At 29.7% G+C, this 25,750-nt stretch overlaps 3 protein-coding genes and 1 long non-coding RNA gene across 7 annotated transcripts in view; 2 read left to right on the top strand and 2 right to left on the bottom strand.

The window, feature by feature from the left end:
* Positions 1 to 1,722: 1,722 nt before the first annotated feature.
* Positions 1,723 to 7,788, bottom strand: LOC132921638 (uncharacterized). Its single transcript, XM_060984773.1, has 10 exons — positions 7,586 to 7,788; positions 7,021 to 7,292; positions 6,760 to 6,956; positions 6,346 to 6,423; positions 4,752 to 4,841; positions 4,477 to 4,691; positions 3,699 to 3,808; positions 3,475 to 3,632; positions 3,245 to 3,403; positions 1,723 to 3,182 (listed from the first exon to the last, which is right to left on the bottom strand). The coding sequence occupies exons 1-10, from the start codon at positions 7,594 to 7,596 to the stop codon at positions 2,346 to 2,348; spliced, it is 2,127 nt and encodes a 708-aa protein (XP_060840756.1). The 5' UTR covers positions 7,597 to 7,788; the 3' UTR covers positions 1,723 to 2,345.
* Positions 7,789 to 11,392: 3,604 nt separating this feature from the next.
* On the top strand, positions 11,393 to 14,215 carry LOC132919464 (queuine tRNA-ribosyltransferase catalytic subunit). 2 transcript variants are annotated; one of them, XM_060981100.1, is made up of 3 exons: positions 11,393 to 11,488; positions 11,581 to 11,660; positions 12,615 to 14,215. In XM_060981100.1, exon 3 carries the CDS (start codon positions 12,667 to 12,669, stop codon positions 13,843 to 13,845), a length of 1,179 nt encoding a protein of 392 aa, XP_060837083.1. In that variant the 5' UTR covers positions 11,393 to 11,488; positions 11,581 to 11,660; positions 12,615 to 12,666; the 3' UTR covers positions 13,846 to 14,215. The 2 variants fall into 2 exon arrangements, with proteins under 2 accessions (XP_060837083.1, XP_060837084.1); XM_060981101.1 differs by having other exon boundaries at positions 11,416 to 11,660.
* Positions 14,216 to 15,879: 1,664 nt separating this feature from the next.
* The window catches only part of LOC132919462 (melatonin receptor type 1A-like), a 110,319-nt gene continuing 100,448 nt past the window's right edge, over positions 15,880 to 25,750 (bottom strand). For all 3 annotated transcript variants that reach the window (XM_060981097.1, XM_060981098.1, XM_060981099.1), the window contains one exon: positions 15,880 to 24,476. In XM_060981097.1, coding sequence (XP_060837080.1) covers positions 23,841 to 24,476 — 636 coding nt within the window. In that variant the 3' untranslated portion in view covers positions 15,880 to 23,840. The remainder of the gene's footprint in view (positions 24,477 to 25,750) is intronic.
* The window catches only part of LOC132919465 (uncharacterized), a 42,485-nt gene continuing 41,204 nt past the window's right edge, over positions 24,470 to 25,750 (top strand). Inside the window, exon 1 of the long non-coding RNA XR_009660630.1 lies at positions 24,470 to 24,944. This is a non-coding gene — a long non-coding RNA (uncharacterized LOC132919465). The remainder of the gene's footprint in view (positions 24,945 to 25,750) is intronic.

Genomic DNA, 25,750 nt, shown 5'->3' with positions numbered 1-25,750 from the left:
AGTCCACACGGAACTCGTCCCAGGTGTAGTCCTGTATCCTGACGGTGTTCCACCAGGTACTGGCTGCACCCTTTAGCTGAGGTTCGATAATGTTTGTCCAGCCCGTCCTATCTATATGCGTTTTATACAAAGTCGATTCGGCCTTATGTATAAACCGTACCGGGTCCTCGGGTGTCGTTCGGTGGAACTCCGGCAGCGAGTATCTCACTGTGTGTACCTCGTCATAGTCGTCATACGGTATCAGTGATGATTGTGTCATATAGGTTTGTGGGTGGGCGGTGGTGTGGGGTGTATACAACGCGTTATCGAAGTTCACGTTGCGGTCTGCGCGGTGGTTGCCCACGGCCGGTGATTCGCGTGCCGCGGGACCCCTCGCTCCGTAATCCGTGTTGTTATTAGTAAAATATACCTATTACATTATTAGTAATAGTAATAATTTATTACCTATATTTAAATTGTAATATATCGTTTTTTTACTTGATTTCGTAAAAAAATAAATTTCATACGCTCATAAAATGTTTTCTATATTGACGCTGGAATTTTTTTTTACAGTTACTTGAAGCAAAACTTATGGATAACCTTGTATTGGGATTTAACCTTAGGTTTAGATATAACTCACAAAAATCTTACGAATTTTCAACTTCAAAATTCCTTACAAATTTTCGTAATTTCGATATATTTTGCAAACATTTGAACTTTAAATGCTTATAAACAAAAATTTTGACTAACGGTTTTTGATTTTTTTTTTACTACGATAAGTTCAACTTATAATAAACCTTGTATTAAATTTTAAAGATTTTTTGGATAGCAAAATTTTTTTTATCGGCATTTTAAGAAAAAAAACTTAGAAAAGTCGAAAATTTCAATTGTCTATAAGTAGCTTAAAAAAGGTCAAAATATTTTGAAAATTTAATCGCAAATAGATAACCATAATATAAACATTTGGTGAAAAATTCAAGTATTTACAATGATTCGTTTTTGAGTTACAGCAAAATAAAAAAATCGATTTTGTCGAAAAATGGTTATGCGTAAATCTCCCGTTTTTCCGTTATTTTTTCAGGGTTTTTCCCGACGCTTTTGAAAACTTCTGGAAATTTTTTACTTTTGACCCCCCACCAAAAAAAACCCAACTAAATGAATTTTACTTTTCAAAGAGGGGCTGTAGTCAGTCAGGAAAAACCCTGAAAAAATAAGGTATAAATATGTATAATGTATGAAATAATACGTATACCTGTCATTGCATTCAAATTTAACACATCCGTTATACTGACCTACTTTCCATCTCTACTATACAGCAGAGCGATATCCACTTTAGTGTATATTTATTCTAAAATGTATGTTGAAGATATTTGTGGGTGGGTTTTAAGGTTGCATTTAATATAATTTTATATCTTTTGAATGTCTAAAGTTGAGTATAAATATTATACTTCATTAAACTATGATTCATAAAACAAGTCTTATGCTTTAGATACACACTGAACTTTAAGTTTATTTACATGCCATATTTAATTTAAGAAATGTCCTTATTGAATAATTTATGTGCACAGGGGCACAACTAGATTATTTGACAGGCATACAGATAGTCAAATTAATGAGGGGTGATGGGCAAGTGATCCCTGACCACTTGCCAACAAAATACGGCCATATCCTAGTACATTCCTGAACTTGACTAGTGTAGGCATAGTAGTGAGCTACTTATAATATAATAATAATTATTATAAATTATTGTTTTAAAATAATTTATTTTTTACACCATTTTGTATAAATTATTTAAACTTGATTTATAACAAGACAAAAACATATGTTTCTTTAAAAAAATGAATTAGCATAGTGCTAATTAAGTATTAAGTATATAAATTAAATGCAAGATAAAAACAGGATCAAAATTTAAAATATAAATGGATTATTAATACATTTTAAACTTAAATTTAACATCATAAGTATTTACTTACATTTAATAATAAATACTTTTGTTAATGGCTACATAAATACAATTTTATAGTATTTGGCTATTTGTAATTTTAAAAACTACAAAAAATAAACATAAATATGAATTATGATTAATGGGTAATGCACTTGACAGACCATATATGTCTGATACTAGACATAACAATCTATGTGTCAGTATGATATGGGGTTAAAAATGAAAGTAAAATATTACATTAAAATCTCTTATTACTTTAAATTACATAACTAATCTTATACTCTGATACAATAAAATTGAGTACATATTGTTAAGATGAAAAAATTAATCAAACTAAACTTTTTTTTTATATTATAAATAGTGAGACCTTTGCTATACTGAAGTTGTTAATGTGCAACTTGTTGCATGCTTGGTATTAAAATTAATCTGACAGATCAGTAAAATCACTTCCTTCGCTTGTGGAACCGTCATATGGCTCAAAATAAATATGTGGTTCGTTTAACTTTCGAGGTCGAAGTTCTCTTTTAACACCATCAATTATATCCTCTGAAGGATCTAATTCTAGATCATAATCAGCAGGTTCCTGTTTAATTTTAATTGGTTTTCTTGATTCAATTTTAGAAGTCTGTTCGCTTTCTGAAGTATGTTTTTTAGACTTCCTACGTCGTCGCTCAATAGTAAATTTCTCTGAACAACCACTTTCTTCTTCTTTAATCTGAACAAGTGGATTGACCTTAACATTTGTTTGTAATTCTGTTAGGTCCTCTTGGTTAATTTTGCCTTCTTTATCCTTTTCTATTTGATTTTCTTCACGTGAAGTCATGTCTATTTCTTCAGTATGAACTTCTTCGTTAATGACATTTTCAACATATTCTACACCCTTATTATTGTCATTAGCTTCTTCAAAATCCATTTTCTCATCAATAATTTCTTGTTTAATATTAACTTCAATACGTTCTTCAGCCTGACATTCATCATTTATTAGGTTGTTCATTTTTACACTAGTATCATTTTCAGATGGTTCAGTCTTAATATGTACATTAGATGGTTCACAGTCTTCATCACTAGATTCTGAATCATCTGAAACAGATGGGCTTAGGTTCAAATTATTGGATTCGGATGCTACTGACTGCAATTGTCCTAGAAAATTGCTTCGTTGGTTTAATAAAAAATGCAATTCATCATTTTCTTCAGACATTTGAGCAATTTTCTTTTCCTTTGACCATGATTCATTTTGCTGTGTTTTAAAATTTAAAATCTAAAACAAAACAAATTGCCATTATTTAATATCTATATATTTGATACAAACATTCAACATACCTCATTGTTTACTTTTTCGATTTTATTTTTTATAATTTGTTGATAATAATCTTTACGGCATCTTCCCAATAAATGAGTCAAATGATTTTTGTTCATTTCTCTTAATTGAGCTAATGCATTATCACACTTGACTAATTCTTCTAAAACTTCATCATTTTCCTAAGGTAATATGTTTACATAAATAAAAATATAAAAACAAAATGTTTTGAATAAAATATTTTGATAAATACCTCATCAGCTATACTCAAAGAAGGTAGTAATTCTTCTGGTGTTGGTACCGGTTTAGAATTACGACCAATGAGTCCCAATTTATTCAATTGTTTCTTGACACTTTGTTCTGCATAAAATTCTTTACAAACATTGCTCATTTCTTGTGGTTTTTCGTCATCTTAAAATAAGTTTAAAAATTATTATAAATTATTTTTATGAGTGAGTATTTATGTAAATAATTCACCTTCAAATTCTGCGAACATATCTTCAGAATCCTCTGTAGACAAATTTGAATGATCTAAAAGAGCTGTGATAACTCTTTGATAAACTGGCGTGTATACATTACCATCATGTCTATAATAATTAAATAATATTATTTTATGAGTGTATGTGAGAAAACTATAGTTTGATATAAAAGATTTTTAAAATAACAATTCATAAATAAAAGAGAATAAAAAAGTTTTATTGCTTTTAATTTAATTTAATTTAATAAATTAACTATGTTAGTGTAAAAGAAGAATATAGCTAACTTGTTTTTTATACATATTACATTTAAAATTTTGCGATTAAGCATTAATTAAGTTAATACTATAATACTAACTTGATAACTTTTAAGTATAATTATTTAAACACTTTGTTATATAACGGAGATAATTTTAGACTTAAATTTTGATTGTAGGAATATAGTTTTTAAAACTTAAATTATTTTTATTTATTTTTGCTATATTTAGTAAATTGAAATATTTATCAATATTTGATTTACAAAAACTACAATTACTGATACATTAAAATTAGTGCCTTAATGACTTAGCACCATTGGCGAGAGTTAAAAACACATAATATTTAATAATATATAGTAGTTTTCCGTAAACAATGATCGTTGCAGTTTGGAATTTGAATACTATATTCTTATGTACAATAAATAATATTTTTCATGTATTTACTTAAGTAATTTTGCACAAAATGTAAGCTACTATATTCTTTATACATACTTACAATTAAATATTTAAAATTCAACTTACATAGCAGCATTAGCTTTTTCCACTAATTCTACAACATCAGGGGGTATACGTTCAGCAAATTTAAGTTTTTTAGGCGGACGTGGAGAACATGATGACTGATGTTTTTGCATTTCTAGCTCTTCTTTAGCCCAATTCTTTGCATAATGTTCACCCAAGGGTGGTATTTCATATAATTTTTTACTAGGGCTATACGATTTAACTAGGTCATCTAACCACTGAAAAGTTTCATTCAAATTAAATAATTAAAAAAAAAAAAATTGTTAATATATTCTTACTTTGAGATCTTCTTTTTTTACATGCGATAAATATGGTTCAACCAGTAACCAAAATTTATTTGCTGATTCAGTTTTGCTTGGTGGTAGTTCCTAAAATAAATAAATTAAAATTAAATAACTATTTAAATAAAAAATAATCTAATAATATAATATACAGTGAAAACTCTTTATAACAAATCTGAAGGGACTAAGAGATTTCTTACGTTAAAGAGAGTTTTCGTAATAGAGAGTTAAAAAAAAACAAAATTTTTGTTAGAAATTACGTCGATAATAAAATGAATATATTCAATATCAATAATAACGGTATTATTGCGATATTAAAAGTAGATAATGAAAGAATGTAATCGTTATTGTAAATTTCAGCATTTTTGCCGATTACTTTTATAATTTATAATACGATAACAAGTAAATTGTCTTATGAAACATAAAATATTGTTTTGTTATTGAAAGTGACTTTTATTTATTTTTTTTTTATGTATTATACACAAAACGATTTAACTATTCGATAAACTATTCAAATAGTTTTCATATTCGAATAGGTTATAGATGACTATCGAATAGTTCAAATAGTGAACTACTATCGAATAGTTCGATAGTTCCCATCACTAAATTTTAAATGTTAAATGTTAATTCATATATTGTAATGTTCAAGTATAAATTTACATTGTAAAAAATATTTTCCTAAAATATAATTTTTAACACATATGTACATTCTTGAAACTTTATTTTTTTCTACCTTTTAATAACGAAAAAATGTGTTGGTCCCAAGCTATTCTGTTATAAAGAGGTTTTACTGTACTGTATTAGCAGTTCACTCTTAAGGGACATCACAACACTAATTTTTTTTTAAATTTTAAGTTTATTGGTGTATTGTTGTAATTAACACAATGAAAAATGTTTTGTAAAAATCTGAAGTTAAAAAAATGATTATTCAACGAGATAATGAGAGTTGATGAATAGCCACGTGAAGTCATAGAGCCGATGACTGAGCAGCCGCCTATGTTTTACTTGTAAAAGTATTTTGATTTATACAATAAATATATATATATTTTTTATAATCCTAAGTATATTTATGTGCTTAAGACAATGGTGTGATTTAAAAATAAATATACCTAGTTGTTGCATACATATTATAAATTATAATTTAGTAAAATTATTGAGTTTGCAACTCGCGTTATATTGCCGCGCAAACCAAATTTTACAAAATTGACTATAATAGTTTTATCTACTATAAAAAAACTAGAAAGTATATTAAAATTATTACCACACCAGTGTCATAAAAACAAAAAAAACATTTAAGGTTACATAAAAATAAATTTAAAAATATTATATTTAAAGATTGAAATCGCTGTGTTAATCTAGATACTTTTTCATGTAAAACTACGCTGCTGTTCCGATTTCGGCTCTATGACGTCACATGCATATTTTCAAACGCCTGTATCTCATTAAATAATTAGTGTATAAGTGTGAGACACACACCATATTTCTTAGATAATGACATACTTGTGTTCCCGTGAAGAGTACATTAGCCTGAGCAGTTTACTTTAATATTGATAAAGAGTAGAAATTTAAATAAAAAATATGTTATAATTACTTTGCTAGTAGGATCAAATTCAACCTTCATCTTACGACATTCATTCACTGGTGATATTTCTGCAGCAGCTCTTGGTCTCTGTAAAAATTAATATACAAAACATTAGTAAAATTTGTTTTTTCTAGACATAGATTATTGGCATCACGATTTCATGTATTTCTCACATAAAAATATTCATGATATACACGAAAAAAAATGTTTTATATATTTTAATTTTTTATATGTTACTGTTACTATACTATTAATTACTATATATCTATTGAGTTAATATCCTAATATATTGCAAACTTTATATGTTGCTTGAGCATTGTGCAAAAAAGCCTATTAGTAATAACTAATAATAAAAAAACATTGGATATGTTTATTTGTACAATAGTATTAAAGAAACATACTTTTCACAACAGAAATACTTACGATTGTAGGAAGTTTAGGGTTTTTAGCCATCCTATGTAGAGAACGAGCAAACTGCATTGATGCAAAAGTGCTTAGCTCATCTCTTATTGTATTTCTGCGTACAATTACATTGGTTAGCATTGCTTCGAGATCCCATTGAATATGGTCCAATTCATCATCTGTCATTATATAGTCAGATTTGTTATCACGGTCCAGCACTAAAACAAAAAAACTCTTTAAATACCTATAAGAATACAAACAATTCTCTAAGTATATTTTTACTTGATAGGAATGTAGAATTTTCTGGAATGACAGTAGGTTTTAATCGAGGTAATGACAGCTCTCTTTCTTCACTGTAATCAGCATGTTTTTTTCTGATTGGTGACTGTGGAGGTGACATGGCCTGTTTGAACGACACATTACCATCTGTGGATGTACCTTCAGCATCAGTATCATCTGCAGTAGGAGTATCTGGAGACAAAGGTTGACGCGGCTTTGGACCTCTTCTTTTCGCTATACCTCTACCACGACCTCGTGACCCTCCACGTCTTTTTCTTCAATACAAACAAATAAAATGTAGTTATGTCAATAGTATGTTACATGTATGAGGTATCATTCTTGGGGGCTTCATGGCTTCAATCCTATAGAATTTTTAAAAGCCCCATATTTATGGACGTTAGAAAAAGAAATCGGAGTGTGGACATATGAAAAACTACTTTAAATAATGCTATCCATCCCCCCTTCAAAAAAAAAAAACAACTTAAAGTTAGATCAAATATCTCATTCTATTGTTATATAGACAGATATACATTTAGTACATAAATAATATATAACGTCTTATACTCACTTTGGCGACATAATTAAATTCGTTCAATTTTAACAACAGTTAATTACCGGTTTTCGAAATTAAATAATTCGATCCAAAATATAAAAACTACAAATCACTGATGTTATTGAGAAAAAAACTCAATGTTTGTCAACTTAGGAATTAATATAATATTTTAATAATGCCGCCGAATACCCTGAATTTACAAAATACAATTAAAGTTATCGTTAAGAAATAATAATAAGCAAAGAGTACATGATAAGAATCAGTGTGCGCACTTCAAGAAAACATAAAACATAAAATAATCTACCAAACTAACTGCGTTTACATGGCTCTATTACCAAAATACCAATGAGGCAACGAATATATAAATTTATATATTCTGTGATCCTATTTAGCACAGAATTGTTAATTATTATTCACTTTTGGTCTTTGGCACGAATTAAGATATACCATATACCTTAATTTACTTAATAGGTAAATCTTAATTCGTGGTCTTTGGTGATCATTTTTCGATGAATCACAATCATGATCATCCTCACTCTCAGTCATGATTAAAGATTAAAAGATATACTTTAATCAATAATCATGCTCTCACTGTACAATAGTTTGAACTGTTTGAAGTCTGTTGAACACACAGATAAATAAAAATAAAGTATTTTTATATATTTGTGGTTGAACAGAACTTCGTTGATTATAACTTATGTATTTTCAATTTTAATGATTTCCTATTGATTATTATCAAAAATTCAAAAGTAAACCATGTAAACTTACCACTTGGCAATATAAAGTAGATATAATATACCTTAATGCTTAATATTATTAAAAATTTGAAATTGAACCATATGAAAATAAAACTGGACTTAGAATTTTTCACCAATGCGTTTATTAACCATTACACATTTACACAGTAAAATTTTCAAAATATTTAAATTAATTCTGAGCTATTTTAAATTACTATAATAATATATCATATCTAATAGTCTGCGTCTACCTTCGCTCAAAATTATTTTTCATTATCTACAATGGCTTATCAAACCTACCTACTAGATTACTAAAAGCACAGTGACTTCCACCGTTTATTTTTTTTTGTCTTCACAGTACATAATCATAGGTATTATAATGTACAAGTAATAAGCACCTTCCTATAGTTTACTTCGTAACCAACAGATATTAATTAAAAAGATATTATCATTTTGTATGTAGGCAAAAAGCCACCGAATGCAAACTTTTTTTGACTTTTTAATATATTCAAAGCCCCACCTAGTCACCATTCACCATTATTTTAATAGCAAACATAATATTATTAAATTACTATAAATTAAATTACCTATACGTATTTATTTAATAACTGTTTAAATGATTTATTGTTATACCTAATAAGTAATAACATTGAGTTATTGTATCTGGAAATACATCCAACATTAGGGCTTAGAATCTAAATAGGAGTAATGTATTCGTGCAGGTATTCCAACTTGAATTAAATTAATTGGAAGTCGTTTATTGTTTATTAGCATATTATGAATTATGATTTTCTCTCAGTCTTATCCACGCAAAAATGGTTACTATGGTTAATTAGCTATATATGCTTTCGGAATATTTAATTAAATTTAAAAGGGAGAATAATATCTAAAATTTTAAAGTTCTCACGTAAGTTTTTTGAAATTTTAAAATATATGTTATGAATTATAAATATTTAAAAATTTATAATTTTTATAATTTTATTTTTATATATTTTTTTTATTAACGATAGTCTTCATTTTAATGGTAAAAAACTGAAAACATAAACGTTTTTATTAAAATTGCAAATCTAAGGGCTAGTGGTGAACTTGGCATCCCTTTGGGCTTTGGGTACATCTCTGAAGTACAATGATGAAATCAACATTTTTTTGTATAAAACATATTATATCTATATTATCTAAAACTATATGCATAGCTTTGTTCTAGATCAATATACCATACATTCTTATTATACGAAATTTATAGCATAAATTCATGATGGCATAAACTATTGGAACCGGACTCCACGAATCGGAAACGAAAAGGGTGCAAAAATGGCATGCATGTCAAATGTCAATACGTTATTTATAGACTACAATACTACACATAGTTAATAATAAATAGAGCACAGTATAGACGGTCGTAGCAGATAGATCTTGTGAAGATAGCCCACTACAATATTTATTTATTTATTATGAATTATACGGGCTGAGCTCTTTATAAAATTAAATAGAGCTAGCTGATATACAGCAAAAAAAATTACAATTATTATTATACGATGATATTAAATATAAAAACAATAGAAATACATTTTAAGTGTGTGTACAATTAAAAATTAAGAAAGTTAAAGGTGGGGTCCGTGTTGGCATGCGACATTAAACGTCTTATAGGTTCATTTTTCATGTAGTTGGTGGCATTAAAGGGTATGTGAAATATAGCAGTAGAGCGGGAGGATCGTTATGGAACTACTGAAACTTTAAATGTAACTAGGGAAAGTAAAGAAGGAGAATCTATAACACCTGCAGTCAGTACGTCTTTTAAAAATGTATTACCAAAATATAATGGCATATATAGGGGAGTTTAGGGGTTCAAACCCCCCTGAAATGTATGGTCGGTACGGGCATTGATTTTAATTGTATAATTAATTGGAATTTAAGAATGGACATTTTTTTAACCCCTCCTCCCCCGAAATTAATTTCTTTATACTGCCAAAATAACGTCGGCGATCAGCTAAAGCAACTAAACCAAGATTAGCGGCAACAAGGAGAGTAATCATGAGGTGGACAAATAATGCCTAGTAAGTAGCTGGCCAAAATGGAAAAACCTTCGCTGAACCCTTTCTAGCTGACAAGCATTAACAGCAGTACGAGGGTCCCAAATAATGGCACCATACTCAAGTATAGGCCGTACAATAGAACAATAGAGAGCCTTAAGGGAAGAGTCTTGGGCCAACCTCATATATTATACGATATTGTCTTTTAGCTTCGGGAAAATTACGTTAAGTACTTATAATACATATTATAAGTTTTTTGAAAATTGAGGGAAAAGAATAGAAGATTTACTAGCGATACTTGCTTAGTTCCAGTACCCGTATATTTAGTGATCACTGATCAGCTATTATACTATAATAATTGTTTATTATGATACAATAAAATATTTAATAATTTATTTATTTTTATACAGTGTAATATCGATTTAATAAGATATTCGTTCAATTAACGTCAAGAAACCAAATCTTAACATCGTGATATTATAAACAATTTATTAATTTATCTTAGTTCATATATATATGATTTAAGGTATACGTGATACGTCTAATTGACTATACTTTGTACGAGAAGTCAATATTATGATATATACAGAGTGATTCTTTTATCATGAACACCTCATTAATTCAAAAAGTATTCATGTTTTTGAAAACATTATTTTAGGTATATAGTTTCAAGTTGTTAAAAAAAACGTTTTTATTAAAAAATTATATTTTTAAATATTTTTAAAACATGAATACTTTTTGAAATAATGAGTGGTTCATAATAAAAGAATTACTCTGTATATATAGAGTATTTTAATTGACCTTGGAGTCCTTACTCTTCAGCCCTTAGGCTACATCATAGTAATTACTCTATGGGCTACATAAATATAAATATTAAACATAGTAATAACACAGAATAATTGTTTTGTGGTTATAATATGTATTTAACCCAATAACACAGAAGTCCAAAACCGGTTACTTTGCACGTGGTTTCCATGCGCGGTTACCGGTAAGTTGCCGGACACTGATAACTTTAATCGATATTGTTGTTTAATGATAAGAGATAAGCACAATATCATAGAATATAACAATTAATAATTATTTTGTTTTTTGCTTGAAGCTTTAGCTGTTTGTTGTTATTGTCATCTAATGTTATACAACCGGAAAAAATAGTAAACAAAATAATACGTTTAAAATATATTTTTTTTAATTTTTTACTTTTCATTTGTACAATACTATATTTAACATGTTGATTGTATTATAGGTACTGGATTTGATGAAATCATTTTATAACTGAATGTTTTCTATAGGTATTGATTGACTAACACACTTTTATTTACATATGTGAGTAACTTATTAATTATATTCTAGTTTAAGTATAGAATTAATTATAATAATCTTAAATGTTTATTTTTAATATAAATGCAAATATAAATAGTTACAGATTTTTGGTAAATACGGTTTTATGAGTCTCATTAAAAAGTACCTATCACTGTGTTTAATTATTTAGTATTTGAATCCTTGTGTCAGAGATTCCCAACCAGGGTGTCGCAAAATTATTTAAAATATATTTTTAGTTTATAGGGCATAAGGCATAGGGTGCTTCGGATTTTTAGAAAATGACTAAGGGTGCTGTGATTCAAAAAAGGTTGGGAACCTCTGCTATGTGTATATGAGTAGACAATCAATTATAATGTCTTATTTGGATCTTTGGAATAAAATAAATAACAATTTTACTATTTATAACAGCATATTAATTTATGTAGTTTTCAAATTTTAAAATCAATTCAAAAATATATGTTTTTATGAAATTTAATCTAGAATTCTATTTTGTACAATCAAATTAATCTTGCTATACTACTTCATTAAGTTTAGAAATTATATTTGAAATACTTCAGAGTTCCGAGGTGTATATGCTTAAATTTATAATAATTAGTGTATTATTTTATTTTTACAATAATACATTAATACACTAAAAAATAATTTTTAACATTTAAAATATTCGTTAATACACTGTTTTTCTTGATTTTATTATCAAAATAACTTCCTGTAGATAGTTCTAAATATTTAATGTTAACTATTTTCAGCACTGTTATATTATGCCTAGCTGTTTTTCAATTTTTATGTTATAAATACTTATTCATATTAAAGTTATAATGCATTTTTTATTAATATATTAAAATGACACGTGTTTACAAAAATAATTATATGTAAAAGATATCTTTCATACCAATCACAATATTTTAAAGCTAAAATTATAAATAATGTGTATTTTATTTATATATTTTTTTCTTTCAGGAAATTATTTGAATAAGTTCAAATCAAAACTTATTTAAAAAAAAAACCGGAGATGGAAAAACCTTTGAAATTTGATGTGATTGCCACCTGCAATACTTCGAGAGCTCGTACTAGTTTAATGAAATTACCACATTATACAGTGGAAACACCAGTGTTTATGCCTGTTGGTACCAAAGGATCTGTTAAATCTGTTTTACCAGAACAGCTGGAAGACATTAATTGTCAAATTATTCTAGGAAACACATATCATTTGGGATTACGTCCTGGAGTTGAATTATTAAAAAAAGCCAAAGGACTTCATAATTTTATGGGTTGGAAACGTGCTCTACTTACTGATTCTGGGGGCTTTCAAATGGTTTCATTGTTACATATGGCTGATATTAATGAACAAGGTGTTAATTTTGAATCACCTTATGACGGTACAAAAAGCTTGTTAACTCCTGAGAAGTCTATTCAAATACAAAATGCTATTGGTGCAGATATAATGATGCAGTTAGATGATGTTGTACCAACTACTTCAAAAGACAATGAAAGAATGGAAGAAGCTACGTATAGAACAACACGCTGGTTAGATCGTTGTTTAAGTGCTCATGAAAGACCTAATGAACAAAATATATTTCCAATTGTCCAAGGAGGTCTTATTGAACATTTAAGAAAGTTAAGTGCCAGTTTACATTTAGAAAGAATAGTAAATGGTTATGCTATAGGTGGTCTTAGTGGCGGGGAAGCCAAAGAAGATTTTTGGAAAATGGTTCTTCTATCTACTCAAATGTTACCCGAAGATAAACCTAAGTATGTGATGGGAGTTGGATTTGCAGTTGATTTAGTAATTTGTTGTGCTTTAGGAGCAGACATGTTTGACTGTGTATTTCCGACAAGAACAGCTCGTTTTGGTTGTGCATTAACTTCAAATGGTCAGATTAGTTTAAGACAAAAAAAGTTCCAAATGGATTTTGGACCGATTGAAAAAAATTGTATCTGTTCTACTTGTAAGACGTATACTCGAGCATATATACATCAGATTGTTGCTACTGAAGCTGTTTCCTGCAATTTATTATCAGTGCATAATCTTAATTATCAAATGCAGTTGATGAAGGGCATTAGAGAAAGCATTAAGGTAAACAAATTTCCAGAATTTGTTCAGGAATTTATGATAAATATGTATCCAGATAAGAATTATCCACAGTGGTGTATTGATGCACTGCAGTCGGTGAATATAGAACTAAAATAAAAATAAACATTATAAGCACATATGTTGTTCTACAAACCATACAATATTATTTGATTTTATATTTTTTTCATAATTTTCATTGATTGGAAATTAAGATACCAACTACCAAATAACTATTAAAATAATATAATTGTATTTATTTATTTAGTTATTAAAGTATACATTATTTAAATTAAGTTGGTACTATTTGAATAATTTATAATATTTGTATTTGTATTTAAACATTTAAATTTAACATAATTTATATGACGTCATATTATGTTTTTAATGTTTTTGTACAATTTGTTTACAATTAAATTCTACTATTAACTCATTTATTTAAACTGTACAAAATTTGAATAAATCTTTTAACATCTATTTTCCAACTCTATTTCAAGTCTAGATATATACCCACTTCATTGTGATGAATACGAATACCTACCTATAAATTTAAATCATCAGAAATCAATACTAAATAATTGTATGTTTATGTTAAATTATCTATCCTGTATGTAAGTAAATTAATTATACTGTTAAACATCTATCATTGGTTCAAAATAAGGCTTTAAGTTGATTATTGGAAATTATTTTATAACTAGCCAAGTAGGACCTTGGTTTTTATATTGTGATCAAAAACTTAAGATCATGAGTTATGTGGCTAGCATTGTAGCATTTAATACTAATTATTGGATTGTAAATACTAAATTAGTATTCAATCAATTTTAGTTTACTTCTATTGTTCTTACTATTATAGTGTTAAAAAATGAAAAACAATAAGGTTTACCTAACTGGTTATGAACTAAGCTGGATTTCTAAACGGCTGCGTACGAGTTAATTCCCAGCCTCCCGGGTACCTGTTTACCTACACCGATACCGTTGAGTTGATTCCCAAGTCACAATGAGGTATGCACAAATTGATTTCCGGGTCATTAAAAAGTATAATACTCGAGTTGATTCCTGTCATTATTTTTTTTTTTCAATATTTAGTCAAATATTCAGCCTATTAGCGTAATCCGAGAGACCACGAGAAGGTTGGCTGACAAGTTTCACAAAAATGTTCTTTTTAGTTTTTCATATTTTGAAAATCATTTAATTTTTATTTATCAATTATTTATTGTATTATATTATAATTTATTATTTATTAAAAAAATTAGTAGTTAAGTAAAAATGTAAAACACATTGATTTTATAAAAATTGGTATCTGCCTTCTACAGGGAATGAGATAACCAGTATACCGTGATATCACTTCTCTCAAAAAACTGTTTTTTTCTCAGTTTTTCATGGATTTTCTAGTCTCGTTGTTCCTGCATTTCATACATATATTACTTCGACTGCACTTCTAACAGCTCAATCTATTGATATACAACAATAGGGAATCAATTCGCACCTACATCTTAATGGCCTGGGAATCAACTCATGCATACCTATTAATGACCCGGGATATTGGCGCAATTAGATCTAAAATATTAAGGGGGCCCACAAATAAATACCTAAAATTTACTTACTTTCATGTTTTCAAAAAACTAGGAAGATAGTCTAGATTATTTTTATATCAATAGTCAATAGTAACAACTGTACAAACACGGATAATTTTTTTGGTACATTAAAAATACTAAATAAGTTTTTTTGTCCATTTTTAATCATCAAAATAAAACTAAAATATTTGACGATGACCGCCGCAATGCCACTGGTAGATGCCGCATGCCCGTATAATATTTATTAGATAAAAATATTTTTATTAAATTATATGTATATTGCAAAATAAACTTAAGTATTTTATATTTATACAATTTATTTTTGAATAATTCTGTTATAATAATTATCTACGTCATATTGCATAGGATGTAGGATGTACCTATCTCACATTTTCACTACTTTATGCTTAAATTATTATTTAATCTTAAATAATCAAAAAAATTTGGGAGCTAAGTCCCCCCCTGGTTGCGCCAATGCGGCCGGGAAACAACTAATATATAAAGTAGGTCTTGGGAATCAACTCACTTACTGAGTTCTAAACACTGATTTTAGACCAAGATTCAAAAAATAAAAGACAAATTAAACATTCAAGTATTTGTATTATTATGGATATTTAAACATGCATAATTTTAGTTATACACAAAAAAAAGCACCTTATCTTAAGATATAAATTACTGTTATATAATATTGTACCTATGCATATATAGGTGAATAGTAATCAATAATTTTCTTGTATTAATTTTGTTTTTTACTTTAAATTCTACGCACACAAAATATTAAGTATAAAATTACAGATGTTTTTGCTTACAACTATAATTATATGCATTATTGACATACAAAAATGTTAACATTACGAGTTATATTTTAGGAACAAAAATAATAATATTTTTTCTATGTGGAAAGACATATAAATTATAATTATAATTTATTATAATACGAGACCTACACAATGAAAAACAAAATATATTATGTTGAAAAATGATATAAAATATTTGTATAAATTATATTACGCAATCACAACTTTACTGAAATATAATTTGTGTGTACTTCTTTTAAATATATATTGACATCCATAAATTTAAATATGATTTAATAATTTTGGCTTTTAGGTAGCCTATTGGGATTATAATATTTCCACTATAAAAATGATGACCTATGAAAAATATGGTTTATAAATATTTCAAAATCAAGTGTTGCTGTGAACTATTTATGAGTTATTGTTTAGTTATACATTATTTTGTGGACTACAGTACATATTACCATTGCCATATTAAAATAACTAAATGTACCTAGTTGTCAATTATGTTTTAATAGTGAATAGTACGATGTTTGAGCGAAAAAAATAAATTTTTGTATAACATATTTTTGTGTTGAACAGCATGACGTTAAAAGTTTAAGAAATTAAATTATTAAATATAATTACCCTTTTAAAGCATTTGTCAATTTCAAAAATCGTCCCTTTCTATTGTATCACAGATTTAGATTTTAAACAATACGTGTATAACTTTCAATTTTTAAAACAAATATTTAATAAAAAAAAAAATTGTTATAGCCTTATAATCTGTTGTTGAAAATTACCAGTAGAAAAAATATTGTGGTCCCAATTATTATTTCACGAGATTTTTTTTTTTTTTGTTAACGACGTACAATATGTCTATAAAATATTTTATTTCGTTATTACAAAACAAAAAAACCGGCTGCGAGTTAATCTGAATGCAAATGATATGTAATAAATTAAATCTGAATTAAATATTTTAAGATGTTGTAAAATAATTATAAAATTAAAGCGATAGATTTATGTATGATATATTGGTAATTAGTATTAATCATTGAAAGTGAAATCGAATAATGTAGGCACAAGGCACCTATCTGGATAAGAAACAAACAATTATCATCCAACTCATAATTATACCATAAATTTATAAAATTATTTAGTACAATATTACAGTAAAGAATATTGGAAGGTTCACACAAAGATCATAGGTAATAGGTAAGTATACTTAAAAAGAAACCGTTTTGTTCAATTTTGCGACAAACTTAGTGATGGTATAATATATAAGTGGTTAGGTCTATATATTTTATAAATATATATATACGTAATAATTTATGTTTTGATAAAAATGTTCAAAAATTACTATATAGATTAAATTGACACAAAATTTAGTCTTAAATTGGATGTTTCATGTTTCATTACAGTGATAGGCTATTTAAAAATACCGCCTGAAGGTAGGTCGGTCATTGTGTATAATGCATGTCTAAACTTAAATCTTTAAACAATAATAGTATAAGTACCTACCTAATATCAATCATGTTATATGTTAATAATATAATGGGTACCTACCTAAAGTTAAGTTTAAGTACGAAGCACTTGTAATTTAAAATAGGTACACCATATTATTTATTATAAGATTATTTTTTTAAGTTGCTGTATAGCAATACATATAGTAATTACATAGTACATAGATAGGTAATATTTTTAATTAATAAAATAAGTTTTAAGATAAGATATTATAATAATATGTATATAAATTTAAATAGTATAATATATATGTGTAATACAATTTGTTATGACAATATTTATGTAACTTAATCTTACTTATAAAATATATAATATAGTCATACATAAATATAATATTATTGTATGTTATACTAGGTAGGTACTTAAAAATTACAGCTGATCACAGCACGTAGCATGTGATATTCTTAATTTTTACAACACACACACACACACAGATTAAGGTAAATATAGTACATAATTTATATACTTTTCATAATATAATTTTATTTCTAAGTCAATAAAAAAATCGAGGGGGATTGTATATTATGTACCTATATTTATTATGAATAGGTACTTGCAGTGTATTGGTAAGTACCTACTATATTGAGTAAAATTATTATGCGTCTATCTATGTGACTGTGTAATTAGGTATACAAATAAAATAATTACATTTGAAGACATTTTATTCACAATTTTTAAAATTAGGTGCCTGTATGTTTTGAAAATAAATAATGTATTGATAACACAATAATATATTCTAAAACATTTATAATATCTTGTCTTTGGAATACGCATACTTTTTCAAGTGTATTCGTATTGTTTATTTACAAACAATTAATATAATATATTTATTATAATGGAGAACCGTATACCTATACATAGTGGTAATAGTAACTTATGTTAACATAATTACACGAAACCCTTTCAGAGGCGTGTTTAACAATCAATTATTGTGGTCTTTGAAAAGTTTTTCGTAATATATACTATGGCACACGTGTGTAGCGATATTTCTATTCAATTGATGTATAATTGTACAAATAAAAATGTGGACAGGTAGCATATATTCACTATTATTTAATAGACGTAGCACATAGGTAGTAGGTAGGAATAAATTATTATATAGACTTTATTTTTAAATAATATAATGCCTGTCACTCAAGTTTTCGATACGTGACTTCTGAACGATAATGTAGAAATTCGTATTTTTGGTTCACTTTTACGAATTCTTTATTAAGTATTTCATTTATACCAACCTATTTAAGAAGATCTCCATATTTAGCGCATATAATGCAATTTTGTGTTCCAAAAGGCTTTACAACAACGAATTGTGCATACAAAAGTGTAAATGTGCAAACAATGTAAGCTACAATGCATAAAAATAAAACGTAAAATAAGAGCCAAGAGTTAAGACAATAATAATTTAGATTGTTTAAACCAAAACGCGAGTTAGTTACGTTAAAAGTATGTCGGCCATTAACGTTTTAAAATGGACGTGGTTTAATTTTTGGTAGAGTATCTCTTTACAGGTCTTATAATTTGAATATAAAATTAAATTAATGTAGTTAAAATAAATAGTAAATACCAATATACGGTATTTATTATTTATTATATTAAGTTTTTACTGTATAAGGTTTGTGTTTCAGCTTCGGAGGTAGGTATTTATATTTAGATACAATTTATACGCCTCTAACCAATGTTATAACAATATAATAGTATAATTATTATTTACAAGTCAGATACTTATAAGAATCTATTTTTTTTTAAATGAGAGGGTGCAAAAGTAAATTTAGTTTATCTATTTATTTATGTAATCACGAATAAGTATTTTTGGCGATATAATAGTACTCTTTATTATGAAAAACAGAAATCGAAGAAACCAAAATATAGTTGTTCCTTTTTTGACTGCAATTCACAAATGCATTAGCCTTTAGGTATAAAAAGTAAAAGTACAACAGTGTGTGGTAGCAAATTTATAATTTTTATTATGTGACCTACGTAATTATTGTGATTTTTTTTATACCAAACAGTAAACCTCGAACACGCACTATATTTTGTACTTCAAACTTTACACGATAGAGGTGGCGATGGCAATCAAAAGTCGTTTAAAAGCGTACATTAAAATGTATAATACTACTTCTCCAGTTTATTTCTGTGAACAAATTATGCACATTAGGTACTACGGAAACGTCGAGAATTTCGGATACTACTGGAAGACGTGAGTTCGTGAATATGTTTTTGTTAATTGTTCCGATTCAGTTCGATAGAAATAAATTAAAAAATAGTTAGGTATTGCATCGAGTGCGGTGTGCCAGTGTAATATAATATATCATATTACTATTATAGAATATAGGGTAATTGGAGAAGAAAAACAGAAATTTGACGAATAGCAATTATTATTTATTATTGAACTCATAAAGTCAAAGCAAACAATCAAAATCACCATATTATTATATTATATATTATGTTGTGTATACAGAATAATACTGCGAATGGGAATAGTTGTGAATAAGAGCCTTTTGTGTTTTATGTTTTTATGTTAATTATTATTACCATGACATTTCCGAGTATACCTATACATATACACCTACTACCTACCTATTCCGTATTATATAATATACAAATGACTATATTATACATATTTAATACTACATCATATTATTTATGTATTTATATATAAATATTATATATGGTCGGAAACTCAGTCGTTTATAACGTTTTGAATAATATAATATTCATATTTTAATACGAACAAACAAAAAGTTCCGGTATATTTGCATCGGTGGACATCGATCCGCTTTTGTTTTCGTAAAACCGTCTATGTATGTGTGCGGAAATTTCGAATACAGATTAAGCATTATATTACGTACTATACTGTGCTAGTATGCATATGGTTTATTTAAACGAAAAAACTAAATCATGACGACCACTGATCATTTGCAAGCGTGAGCAGCTAAAACCTGTATAATATATTATATCGGCTGTCGAGTGGTCCCTAAATCCAAATTTCAAATTGTATCCATTATGATGTATTAGTAATACTCTTATAAGTTATATCTAACAATATAAATGGACGTGATAAATATTATAATTTATTATTACACGGTTCTATTACAGTTATTTGTTTTGTACGAACGGGGGAGGATTGAGTGGAAGATATGTGATAAAGTAGTTTTGGGATTATTTTCGAATTTAATTTTTCATTGTTTTGAATCGCTAAAATTGCTGAAATTCGCCCGCACATATATACAATATATTAAGCCACGGTCCATAATATTTCAATCTAAATCGACAGAATTATGTTATTATTTGTCCAGGCTTCAGCTTTTATTGGGATTGCGAATAGATGTTAAACGCATATGATATTATACATAATATATATTTATAAATCTGAATCTTATATTTAACCCGACGGTGACCAGGTGGTGTAACCGAGTGAAATGGCTATCACAAATATACCTGTATCTTCTATATATAAATTTAAATTGTTATTTGTTAAGTTTTGATAAACGTATACAAACATATTGTATACTATTAGCTATTACTAGTCCAGAGGACGTGCAAAAATTATAAGCTAGCACAGTAGATGAAAAAAAAAAATATAAAAGATTACCTATACCAGTTATTAAACGTATGATATTTATACGACTATAATCGAAACGACGATTGCATGTTATTATTTATCACACATTAATAAATCGAACATTTAATAATTGTCACCGTATAATAATGTATCATGCTATTATGTTACTTAGACTTGCCGTTTTTTAATTGTTTTTATTATATAAATTATGTCGCCGATCCGATACGATTCAAATAAATTGCGCGTTTCTTGCAGTGTAAATATATTATATATCTATGTGTAATAAATAAGACGTGCCATATGGGCTATAAATAGTTTAATAAATATATATACTGTATATACATGTAATATAATTGACAACGCTTGTTTGGCTCGGGACAGTGGACGGGTATAGTATATATAATATATATATATACATTCTTATGTAATATATTATAAATCAACGATGGAATGCATTGGTTTCCTGAATATACGGAACAACGGGTGAGTTCCACGTCGGAATGCAAGTGTGGGTTGAAGGGGGGGGATAAATTGAAGAATAAAATAATATTTATATATCGATATTCCTATGGCGGTAGGTAGTCGGTACAATAAGTATCAGGATGTTAGCGAGTATATTATCATACCTCCGGTCCTATGCTCTCGATGAAATATTGCGACAATGTTCTCGTGGAGTACCATTCAAACCATGCTTTTAAAAGCTCCTTTTCAACCCCCGCCACGTGCTAAATATTATGCACAACAAGTGTGTGTACAGTGACTGTGTACATTGTGATCAGCAATAAATACGAAAAATCAGAAACGATACCGAGAAAGTCTTTTGCAGCCACACATAATAAGTCGTCGTCGCTGCCGCCACCATCGCCGTCTTGTTTAGGATTTATATAATACGTATGGGGTATATGTACTTCATCTGTATATTACTCGAGGAGAAAAATATAATTCTAAATCTGTCGCCTCCGTTTCGTGTTTCACAAAAGTGCGCGTCGGTCTGGGCATTCGAGCCAAACCGTAGGTAGGTATGTATATAGGTATATAGTCGTGGAGAGTCGACCAGTTTTTATCGCGCCACATTGCATATTATTACTGCAGTCATTATTACTGTAAGCGTACAATTATGACGTCGTTTATTGACACGTGTGGCGGCGGCGTGTGATGCGCACCGTTTTGCTCGATGACGGACGGCTCTATTTTTGTTCCGCCCTCCTCCCGTCCGCTAGCTGACACTACTTACCGCCCATGTATATCGGCATCGTACGCTATTATAATAAATACGGTTTGACGAGTGAATAAAATAATCATATCATGCGAAGCGACTGCGCTGCACCGTTATATTGCACGCTATACCTATCGGCGATCGCGGGTAAAGGCCTTTTTGCCACGTCGGCTTCAAAAGATCTACAGAGAGATTGTGTCCAGTGCCGGTTCTAGATCTCAAGAGTCCGGGGGTGTAACTACTAATAATGGCTGATCTTGGAAAAATCTATTCATAAGTAATTTGACACTTTAGTTATGAAATATATTTTTTCTTCGTATTTGATAAAATGGATTTTAAAAAGAAAACGTTTCAACTATGATTGGGCTCATATTGTGTTCCTAGAGTCACTACAATAGGGATGAAAGAGAGTCCAGAATAGTTTGAAATCAACGGGTGCGGGTAATTCCCTAAAATAATCTCTTTCTCGACCATTATTCAATATCCACAATAATATTTATCACTTTACTAAGTCAGAAAATCTAGGACGACGACCCGAAGCTTATTCCAAAAGTACCTACTCGGCCTCGAGGCCCCGTTTGACCGTGCGACCCCCTGCAGCACCCTCTCGTTAAACCCGGCACTGGCCGTCTCGTTATAAACGTCCGACTGTAGTTGGTGGCGGCTATGGGAAGAGGGGATTAATTAGCCGAAATATCCTACTCGTCCGCCGCATGTGGTCGGCCGACCCCGCACACGTATCCGTAATAATATTATTATATGCGTTATAACTGCATTATGTCTGCACGTGACGCGTGTCGCCCGACATTCCCGACCATAGAACTCGCACATACCCCGCAGTTACGAGGATTATTCTTTTACTGCGCGCAACATATACACGCGACGAATCGACGAGACTTACGTTCCACGCCTTAACGCAAATTAAAAATTTCGGCGGCGGTGACCATGCGCGCGCATGTCATAATTTAATATCATTCGGCATACTATACACATATAATATTATTGTATTGCATTACGGCGTATTATTATGTATAATATGGTTGTATGTATAGGACGTATAATGATGCGAGTGTGACGCGCGCGTGTGTATATAAATGCTGCGAACGCGCTTTTCCAGAGGGGTAGGGGTTTGTAATGTCGTGTATATATGTGTGCATTTATATAATATTTATGTAATATAATATACGAGGGAAGAAAAAATCGTGCGCATGTATACATATATACAATATATATTGCCATATATTAATATGAATCGCACGCGTAATAATAATAATAATAATAATGATAATAATAACGGTATATACCTATCTAATGCGTGTTCGGAGCGGAGTCATAATAATAACATTATATTAATATAGCGCCGGACGATATTAACAGCATATTATTATTATTATTATATATTGTATGGGTAATATCGTATCATATATTATATTATTATTGTTATTATAGTATCATCGGCCGGCGGCTTACAGCTCGTACACGTCGCGGCCGCCACCGCCGCCACCGCCGCCGCCACCACCGCCGCAGCCGAGGCCGCCGCCGCCGCCGTTGGCCCTGGCCCGCGGCCTGCCCTGCAGCGGGCACGACCCCGACTCGCGCGACCTGGTGGGACTGGTGTACGAGTACATGTTGTAGCCGGGTATGATGTGCACGCGGACGTCGCCGGACGGGCGGCTGACGCCGTCGCGGGCCCGCCGCGAGAACGTCACCGTTGTCTTGCAGCAGCAGTAGTGGAACAGGTTGACGTACGCGTTGCGGAAGTGCCGGTTGCCGGCGCAGTACACCAGGTTGTTGAAGCACGACTTGCTGAGGGCCAGCCACGCGAGGTTGTAGAACACCTGCGCGGACAGCCGCTGGACGGTGGCCAGCGCCAGGACGACGGCGAACGGCGCCCAGAACACGACGAACATGACGAAGCTGTACGCGTTGGCCAGCATCAGCGAGTAGTCCCAGTTGAACGCCAGTGGCGGCTTGAAGCTCGGGTTCAGCCGGGCCACGTGCACCTGGTACGTGATGCGCATGTACAGCCCGGCCGTGATGAGCAACGGCGCCAGCACGATGGCACCGGCCGCCAGCGCCTGTGTCGGAACGATGCTGCTCACCTGCAACACGGCAGCATGTAATTATGTAAACGAACACACGTGTAGTCATAACTCATAGTATACAGCTGTGTAGTCGTATGTTGTAATATCTCTTATTATTTAGTATTTTTGTGCATCCCAATAGAGCCCTCCCCTCGCTAACGCGCGTTGTCGGAATATTCGTCTCGATATAGCTACGTCTCATACGTGTTTTTTTATATTATATCGTATAAAACTGTACTGAATTTTGTCATGTATCGGCTATCGTTAAAATATATAAACAGAAAGCAGCGAGATGAGTTTGGACGGATTCAAAAATCATGTGTTACTATCACGTGCATACTATAGACCTCTCTCCGGAGTAATGTTATATGCGTATATTGTAGACAGAGACCTTTGGAGTAATGCTGTATACCACTTTTTGGCAATAAAATATCAAATCGAACCCGATAGCGTCTTCTTTCCAGGTCCGGCCAGCATTGCTGCAGGGTAAGTCAGTTATATAACTACATATTTATATGTATATTGTACATAGACACATAAAATTTGTCAGTTTTTTTTAAGGCTTTTATATTGGAATTGAACGCTCTATGTAGTAAAACCCGTAGGCTATGTTAGAGTCATATTATATTTAATAGTGTAACTGGTTCGAACAAATTTTATTACTTACCCTATAATATATGTTATTGCGTTTTGTATGCATATTATTATATATATATATATATATGTCAAACTCAACAATGACCTAACCTAACCTATACATCTGTAAATTATATTAGCTCAGAGTTCGTCCCGCTGGAGCTTTACGACGTATCTCATATTATTGTGTATAAGTATTGTGGCTATTGCAGGCTGCATATTATAATACGCGTGACTCGTTACTGATTTTATTACGACTGCCGTATCTTCACGAAAATCAGTATACGATACCCTATCGCAGAGGTTCAGAACCTTTTCTTGTATGCAAATGAGCTATTTTTATAAATAATTGCAAAATCGTGATTTTCAAAGCCGTAAAAAATTACTAATATATTTCACTAAAAATTTAATCGGGAATTTATATACATTAAAAAAAATATAATAAGTCTTAAATTTAGAAAACTTTGTTCCATTATAATAAAATCGAATTTTAATTTATATTTTTCGGGTCTCAATATTGGTTTATATTACAAAAATCCCTGGGTTCCTACCCCTGTCCTATAGGATAGATTCTATATTCTCGAAAAAATACCTATACAACACTTCATATAATATTATTATTGAATTTATAATATACGCGCGCGTGTGCATCATTC

The sequence above is a fragment of the Rhopalosiphum padi genome, chromosome 2 (genome assembly GCF_020882245.1).
Source record: "Rhopalosiphum padi isolate XX-2018 chromosome 2, ASM2088224v1, whole genome shotgun sequence".
In the NCBI taxonomy this organism is placed as follows: domain Eukaryota; kingdom Metazoa; phylum Arthropoda; class Insecta; order Hemiptera; family Aphididae; genus Rhopalosiphum; species Rhopalosiphum padi.
Note: the sequence above shows the minus strand (reverse complement) of the source record. Positions and strands in the feature narration are given on the sequence as shown.

Excerpts from the sequence above, each read along its gene's own strand:
- LOC132921638 (XM_060984773.1), bottom strand. Across the intron at positions 6,957-7,020 it reads AAATTCTACATTCCTATCAA|TGCTGGACCGTGATAACAAA; the intron begins GTAAAAATATAC and ends TTTTTGTTTTAG. Across the intron at positions 3,809-4,476 it reads GAAAAAGCTAATGCTGCTAT|ACATGATGGTAATGTATACA; the intron begins GTAAGTTGAATT and ends TAATTATTATAG.
- LOC132919464 (XM_060981100.1), top strand. The coding sequence starts at position 12,667 with ATGGAAAAACCTTTGAAATTTGATGTGATTGCCACCTGCAATACTTCG.